Raw genomic sequence first — 8,473 nt, forward strand, 5'->3', positions numbered from 1 at the left:
TCGAAAGTCTTTTTCTATAACATTTAATTCATTAGTAATGTTTTCCGTAATTGCAGAGAATGTTGGACTAGTTGGTTCTTGATATGTTTCTGAAGTATGGAATTGTTTTTGAGAGCTTTCTTCTTTTATTTTTGTATAGACTGGTCTAGGAATTTCAGAGGCGTAGTCTACATTTCTTAAAACTGAATTTGGTATATCTGAGGTAGAATTTCTAGGTTGTGTCTTATAGGGAATATTTATGACTGAAGGGATTTGTGATATTCTTCCTAAATCTATGGTATCAACAATAGAAGAATCATCATATCTATTGCTACTACCAGTTTTTCTATTAAATGAGAGTTTGACTTTTCCATTCGCATATTGAGTTATTTCTTTTAATTGGGTGTTTGTTTCTATGTGTCCTATAGGTTCTGGGTTAGCAGCACCTTCTAAGATCCATTCTTCAGGTAGTGTTATATCTTTCCATTGAATTGGTTTTGGAATTACAGTATTGGATTTTCCTAAATCTGTTTGTAATAATAGGGTTTCACCTTTCTTACTATGATATTTTACTTTTGTAGCAAAGGCCGAATTCATAGCTTTGTAATGGATTCTAAAAATAACAGCAACCGGTATTGATCCTTTAAGCATATTATAATTATGAGTTTTTATTTGTAAAACTAAGGATTTTAAAATGTTTTTATCATTTAGGGATACTGAGAAGTTTGGATAACAATCAAAAGAGATTGGCCCAGTACATAGACTAGATTCAACTGAACTTAATAATGAATCTTCGAAATTTGTGAATCTGGCATCTCTTAAAATAGTAAGAATGGAAGTATTTAATCCTTCTTTAGTTAAGGGTTTTATTCCTACTTGAACCAATCCTATGTGAATGTATTTATAATTTTTATCTTTGTGTTTTCGTAATGAATTTTGAGATAATAAATTGATTGTTTCAAATGGCTTAGTAAGTTGTATATCTCTTTCTTCTGTTTTAATTGTGAAATCAGATTTAAATATTTGGAATCTAGAATATTTATAAATTTGGTCCTTATTTATTCTAGGAATTTCCCAGTTATCAATGGATTTATAAAAATCTTCTATAATTATTTCTTCGGTGTTAATTATTTTATTATTATCATAAGAAGATGTAGCAGCAGAGTTTAAAGAGATAGATCTAGAGAAGATTGGATCCATAATTAAAAATTTTATTCTTAAAATTTATTTTCTCTCTACAATCCTAAGCAATTCTTAGGGNTTTAAAAAAGCACTTTTAAAAGTCAACTTAAAAAAGCACTTTTTAATCAAAAAACTTTTGATACCAAACGGGCCCTAAGTCCGTACTAATCTAGCTTAATCTTGAAAAGCTTGGAGCTCGACATCCGCGCTTCGGGCCACTTCATGCTTTTTAGAACCTTGGTTTATACATGAATATGTACGATGAGCTCCTAAGAAGGATACCTACGCAAGCTATGACAACTGTCACCGGAGTCCCTAATTGCAAACCTTAATTTTGTTCCCTGAAACTAAGATGATTAACCTTGCAATCCACTGCTATAGGCAGTAGATTCCAGGAATAGAGAATAATATCCATTATGAAATTGAACAATAATTTCACTCAAACAACACAATCAGAATTTATGGAAATCAAGATTTGTTCAATTTCTTCCTATGGGTGGCTAAAAAATCTTCTCAAAACACAATGCAAGGCCTATATTTCATTGCATGCAACACCAATACCAAAATGAAAGGAAATTCAACCAGCGGCGGTATAAAAACGTGCATACAAAATCTCCTCGACACTCGACACTCGACACTCCACCCAAAAGTGATGAACGTAACGGACAAATAAATAAACACGTGCAAGTATAGGAGAAAATAAAGTAGCTATATATCCATGGTAAGCGAGAGATATGCGAAAGTATCAGAAATAAAGAAATGTTTATGAAATCTGGGGAAGAGAAATCAGAGCGTTAAAATCTGTTGAACCTCTTAAATCAAACCCAATAATCTCACAATGTCAAATTACAAGCAAGCTAAGTCAGATAAATAGCAAAAGTCAAAAACTTGTGTGAGACGTTCTCACGAATCGTATTTTGTGAGACGGATATCTTATTTGGATCATCCATGAAAAAGTATTACTTTTTATGCTAAGAGTATTACTTTTTATTGTGAATATCGGTAGGTTTGACCCGTCTCACAGGTAAAGATTCGTGAGACCGTCTCATAAGAGATCTACTCATAGCAAAAAGAGGAGTGTGAGAGGGAAGCCACAATCACATAGAATAGTACGAATCAGATAAATAATAAAATATATTACATTTTTTAATTATTTTTTTATAGGTTCTTAATTATTCAGTTCAATGGTCTTATGATTTTCATTAATTTCCCTTTAAAAGTATTTAAAACTTTTTCCACATTATTTCTTCTTCAAACTCGAACTAATAAAAATCCTTTTTGATGAAACAATATTTATTAAAAAAAAGTTTAACCTAAATCACATAGAATATAATAGCAATTAATTATTATTTATTTAAAGCCACTTTTGAATCATCTCAAAAGGCTATGAAATGCTTGGAAAGATACCGTAAAAGTTTGGGATCCTATCTAAATGCCCCCAAGGGACTCTGATTAGGGAAGCAACCCTCAAATCCTTCAGTGGCGCCTTTTCTAAATTGGATCAAACTAATAGGAACTTATAATAACGCTGGATGCATGCAATTGCTGCAGAACTTGTTAGCCCAACAACAACTAGGAGAAGCTTACTGTCTCTTGCTAGTAAGATGCAAAAGGTTACAAGATGATTTCCTCTGAGACCAAAGTTAGGTGATTAGGCCCAACCCAAACTGAATCAAAATCATCACCTTAGTTCACGATATTCGCAAGAATAGCCGCCGAAACTTCTTTAAGACGCATCAACAACTGGTTGGGTCCAACAATGAATAACTCCCTCGCAAGAGGAGGAACAATTTTGCATAGATACGGGTAAAGGTATCGTATCGAATACGATACAGATATGGCGATACGTTAAATTTTGAAAATATAAGAAACGATACGCCTAGAATATGATAATCAATAAAATATAATATTTATCTCTGTAGCCTAACCTTACAGTTAGTTAGAGGACTGGATGCTGAGCTTCGACTTGTTGAAAAGCCGATAAGCTTCAGCTTCAGAAATCACAAGACCTCAAACATTGTTGCAAAAATAGCGGATGAAGAAGTCGCGCATGTTGTGCTTGAAGTTTATCGGTGTTCATTGATATTTTGGATCTCCAGACACATGTTGCGGTTGGTATTTATTGTCTTGATTGATTTGTTTTGTATATATTGTAAGGATTATTTTGTCCGACAGATATCAATAAATAATGAAAATATCAGAATAGGAGTAAAAGTAGTAAATTTGTGTCTTGTCATAATTAAATGTTGTGCCAGATGTTACAACATCTCGGACAACATCTTCATGCAGCGGAAACTTTTTATAACACAAATTGACTTGAAATAAATCGATGAACAAAATTAAATATGCACAAGTATAAATACTTGTGCCTTATGGCAAAAATTAATCACTAGAAAACCAAATCGTTTACACAAAAATCTATCACTAGTGATTATGACAAAAATCAATTTTCTCAACAAGTTGAGAAAATAAAGCTTTCTAAAAAACAACCAACAATATTAAAACGTGAATAAGAAAGCAAAAGAAACTCCAGCGAAAACTAGAGTCACAGAAACACTCTTCAGCCAACTTCGTCACGGATGTTGTCTGCAGATGTTCCCAACAATCAAGGCAACACTTGCTATCGGCAGTCTTCAAGGCAGCAGCAACGTTGACAGTGTTTTTCTCTGAGATTCAGAACGTGCAAAGTGCGTGTATTACGTTGAGTAGAAGACGGCCAACCCTACAAAGTCCTTGGTCTTCCTTTTTATAGATGAGAGTCTTATCACATAAGGAAACCTATTAAACAAGGGAAGATAAGAGTTTTATTAGAAATAAACTCTATTTAAATATTGATATCATATCTCATCAAATCATTAACATAAATATAATATCTCAATAAGTCAACAATATGCTTAAATATATTTGCACAATTATCTCATTATCTTAAAAAAGACAAAATCACATAATATTACCATACTCAATTTAAATCAATAAGGAAAGATATAGTTAGGGAAATAATTTAATTCTATAATTCTATCAAACTCGACAATATTATTTCCCTTCAATCTCCCCCTTTTTGCCTTTCTTGGACAAAATGATATCAACTCCATTTATCCTTGTTAGCTCAAATCAACTCCCCCTGAATTCAAGAATGTTTGTCTCCACCTGAATAAGATATCAAAGTTCAAGAATGTTTGTCTCCCCCTAAAGAAGTGTTGTTAGTAATGTTGGCAACATTCAAAGCAACACCTGCACAAACTCTTTGATATTTCAGTAATGTATGAGAAACAAATTCACTCAAAGAGTAAAAGTATAAAAACCTCGTCACAACTAAAAAAAAAACCCCAAAACACTAACACTAGAAGTGCAGAAACACCAAAACCAGTAAAAGAATAACCTCATTCATCATCCTCATCATCATCACTATCATCCTCTTCTTCATCACTGTCATCCTTAGTTCCAGATGGACCAGCATCATCTCCCCCTTTTTGTCAATGAAAGACACCTACTGCCAACAAAACCTCGATGGTAGTAGCCAAATTCTCATAGTAAGCCAAATCGGCCTTGGCCTGGGCAATCTTTTTACGGGCATGATCGAGATGAGCCTGAGCACCAGCGACTGGAATCTTCAAATACCCAGATGTGGGTGGAGAATAGGTGGTACGTGGAGGAGGACCAGCAGCAGGAGGTGATGTGGCAGAGGTGGAATGCAGAGAAGGACCAGCAGTAGAGGGTGCGGTGGCAGAGGCATTCCAAGGAAGATCAATCTTCCGATTGCCTTTAAAGAAGGCCGGAGCAATTTTTAATGAATCTCCACTGGTGGACAGTGGTTCGCTCACATCTCGAATAAATCCTTGAGACACCAACACCCCATAGATTAAACTTGGAAAAGGAAGCTTGGACGACTTAAGACCTCCATCAGCATACTGAAGTACGGTGTTAAAAACCAGCTGGCCAAAATTGCGCATTCCATCTGTCCCGATGGAATATAGGACCAGAGCTTGATGTTTTGTGACGGTGGTGGTGTTTGTGCAAAGAGTCCAGTTTCGAATGTCCAGCTTATGTAACACCGAATAGAATGAGGTTAGGTTGGCAACGAGTAGCTTCTTTGGATGACTTGGAAATTGAGTAATAATGCCCACAGTGATTGTGGATGTGACCAGATGAATGTCCGGAGCAATTCCATCACCATCCCTTGTAGAGGTCTGGTAGAGGTCATTGATAACCGAGGGATTGAAGTCATAGATCCTTCTTCTGACGAAGACTTTCCCGTACTTCAATGAGCGTTCATCACCCACTGCTGTTGACAAATTTGCATAAAATTCCAGTACAGGTAGTCTGGAAAAAGGTGTGACTGCTGAGACGGTGGAGAAAAGGTGGCAGTGTTTGAGAAAAGCTAGCAAATTGTGTCTTGCAAAGACAGCCTCATCAATATTCTTTTCTTCCAAAAATAAGCGATGCGCATACAGGTTCCATTGAGCAGAGGCTCGCTCAGTGTAGAATTTGTCTGAGAACGCAGTAGTCAAATCATAATCAGAAACATCTGTGTTGTCCACAATGTTGTCCATATTCTCCGTAACATTTTCCGCAGCAGAGGACTCTTCAAGAACATCAAGAGCAGATGAGGCAGGCTCATCAAGTGAGTCATCAGGATGGTGAGAAGGGCCACTAGACTTAGTACCAGGTGAGAGACTAGCCGAGGAGTCTCTTATCTCGTCATTAATGGAAACAGTTGGAGAAGTGCGAGGCTTGGGCTGAGGATATTTCTTGTTTTTCTTTAATGTGGTCATAAATTGAGCCAGCGAGATCTCATCGTCATCAACTTTAGATGCAGTGTATGTTTCCTGCGGGGGCAAGAGAACATTTGCAGAAGAAAATGCGGGGGTCTTACCAGTAGTAGCAGGACCCAGAGGTACAGGCCGTTTGCGAGGAACCAGCTCAAAATCTGCATCATCAGAGTCATCTCCCGAGGAGCTATTAGGATCAATTAGTGACGGCCGAGTGGATGGCTGACCCTTGAAACGGAAACGCTTCCCAGGAGTAAGATCAGGGTTATATCATGCCTGACTTTTTGATCGTCTTTTAGGAAGAGATGGTGGATCAAAAACCCTAATGATTGGCGGGTTATCAATGTCAAACGCATTTTCAGGCTCACCCGGTGCAATCACTTCCAGTGGTTCGGGCATTAGGACAGCAGGGATGATCTGCAAATTCTGGACAGGAGGTGTTGCAGCAGATGTTGCAGGAGGTGAGGAAACATCCTCTGTATGACCCATTTCGCTTCGAATATCGTGGGGATCAAAGCCCTTTCCTGTCATTTGCACAAGATAAATTTCAAGTGAAGAGACGAATTAACAATTTTGGGAAAAGGTTTTGCAGAGGAAAGTTGCGAGAAGATGGTACGAAAATTCGAGAAATATTTAGGCAGATAACGCTGAATTAGACGATGTAAATGAATGAGATAAGTATGAGTAATTAATTCAACGGTAACAAAATCAAACAATCAAGGTAACAGAATTTTCCCCAACGGTAAGAAAACAACGGCACTGTTTAGGAGTTTAATACCCTTTCAAATATTACAGAGACAATCTGAGACTAGCCACTTTCAAAATTTCCAGATATAACTCCACATCGAGTTTTAGCCCCACTGGACATCAATGATCACATAAATTAGAGATTTTCACACAGTCTGGATTTTCACCCTTATGTCCTCGTGATACGACTATACTCACCATGTTATGTTTATGCATGACCTATTTATGCCTAATAACATAATGTAACGAGAATAGAAACATGAATACAAGTATGAGAGATGTTTACAGATGAAGTGTTTTCACAAATGTTGGCAACATCTTCTGACAACACCTACAATTCCAGAAACAATTTTCAGATTTTCTTCACACTAACTTGTAAACTTTCTGAACATAGAAGTGGCAGCTCCCATACTAGAAGAACAGTCTTCAATGGACTCTTCTAGGTAGTTTTTTTCTTTTTTTTCTATTTCTGTGTTAACATTTAGATGGGGTAGCTCCCGCTCTAAAAGTCCAGCCTTCATTGGGCTACTTTAGGCAGCTTTGTCCATCTTTCCTTCTAATCACAAATCAAAATTTTAATCACAATTTTTCAAATTCTTCTTGGATTACTTGTCACATTGGTTAAGGTCAAGTGACTATGCTTCAATTCTTTTGTGACCAAATTCGCATGTGAAGGTGTGAAGTTTTAAGAGGTAACTAGGAATTGTAAGTGCATCAGAAAATTATCCTACACAGTTTCAACACAACATATCACAATATGAATGCAATGCAATATGTCTAAGTCCTAAATATGCGGATGCATGGTAGATGTTGTCCGAGATGTTGTAACATCTGAGACAACATCCAAGAATGATTAGACAGAACACATGCTGAGAGATTTCCTAAGGTTGGAGAACCTATCGAAGTCTAATGCTTTGGTGAATATGTCAGCCAGTTGGTTATTGTTATCAAAAAATTCCATTCGAATCAATCCTTTCTCTACTAGATCTCTAATAAAGTGATCACGGATATCAATGTGCTTAGTACGAGAGTGTTGTACCAGATTTTTTGAAATATTTATTGCACTAGAATTGTCACAGTACATTACTAAGGGTTCACTCTTAAGTCCGTAGTCTTCTATCATTTGTTTCATCCACAAAAGTTGAGTGCAACCACTTCCAGCTGCCACATATTCAGATTCGGCAGTCGAAAGTGAAACACAATTCTGTTTTCTACTATGCCATGATATCAGGTTATTTCCAAGATAAAAACAGACTCCAGTGGTACTTTTTCTATCATCCAAATCTCCTGCCCAGTCAGCATCTGAGAATCCTACTAAGTTCGAGTTGGTGTCATGAGTATACCATAATCCTAAGTCAATTGTTCCGGCTATGTATCGTAGAATACGTTTTATGGCTTTTAAATGAGAAATCTTAGGATTAGATTGGTATCTAGCACATAAGCAAACAGTGAACATTAAATCTGGGCGGCTAGCAGTCAAGTACATGAGACTTCCTATGATGCTGCGATAAAGGGTGTTGTCAACATCTTCGGCCGCACCATCTTTAGATAATTTTTCATTTGAGCCCATAGGTGTCCTCATATGCTTGGTGTTTTCATTTGCAAATTTCTTAACTAGATTCTTGGCATACTTACTTTGACATAAGAATCATTCATTTGTTTGATTTGCATACCAAGAAAGAAGTGTAGTTCACCAACCATGCTCATTTCAAATGTAGTAGACATGCATTCAACAAAGTCATTAGCATGTTTCTGGGATGAGGAGCCAAAAATGATATCATTGACATAGATTTGAC

At 36.6% G+C, this 8,473-nt stretch overlaps 1 protein-coding gene across 1 annotated transcript; it reads right to left on the minus strand.

The window, feature by feature from the left end:
• Positions 1-7,530: 7,530 nt before the first annotated feature.
• LOC140970530 (secreted RxLR effector protein 161-like) lies at positions 7,531-8,247 on the minus strand. The gene has a single exon (XM_073432316.1). The coding sequence runs from the start codon at positions 8,245-8,247 to the stop codon at positions 7,531-7,533; it is 717 nt and encodes a 238-aa protein (XP_073288417.1).
• Positions 8,248-8,473: the final 226 nt, after the last annotated feature.

The sequence above is a fragment of the Primulina huaijiensis genome, unplaced genomic scaffold, assembly GCF_012295235.1.
Source record: "Primulina huaijiensis isolate GDHJ02 unplaced genomic scaffold, ASM1229523v2 scaffold6387, whole genome shotgun sequence".
NCBI lineage: Eukaryota > Viridiplantae > Streptophyta > Magnoliopsida > Lamiales > Gesneriaceae > Primulina > Primulina huaijiensis.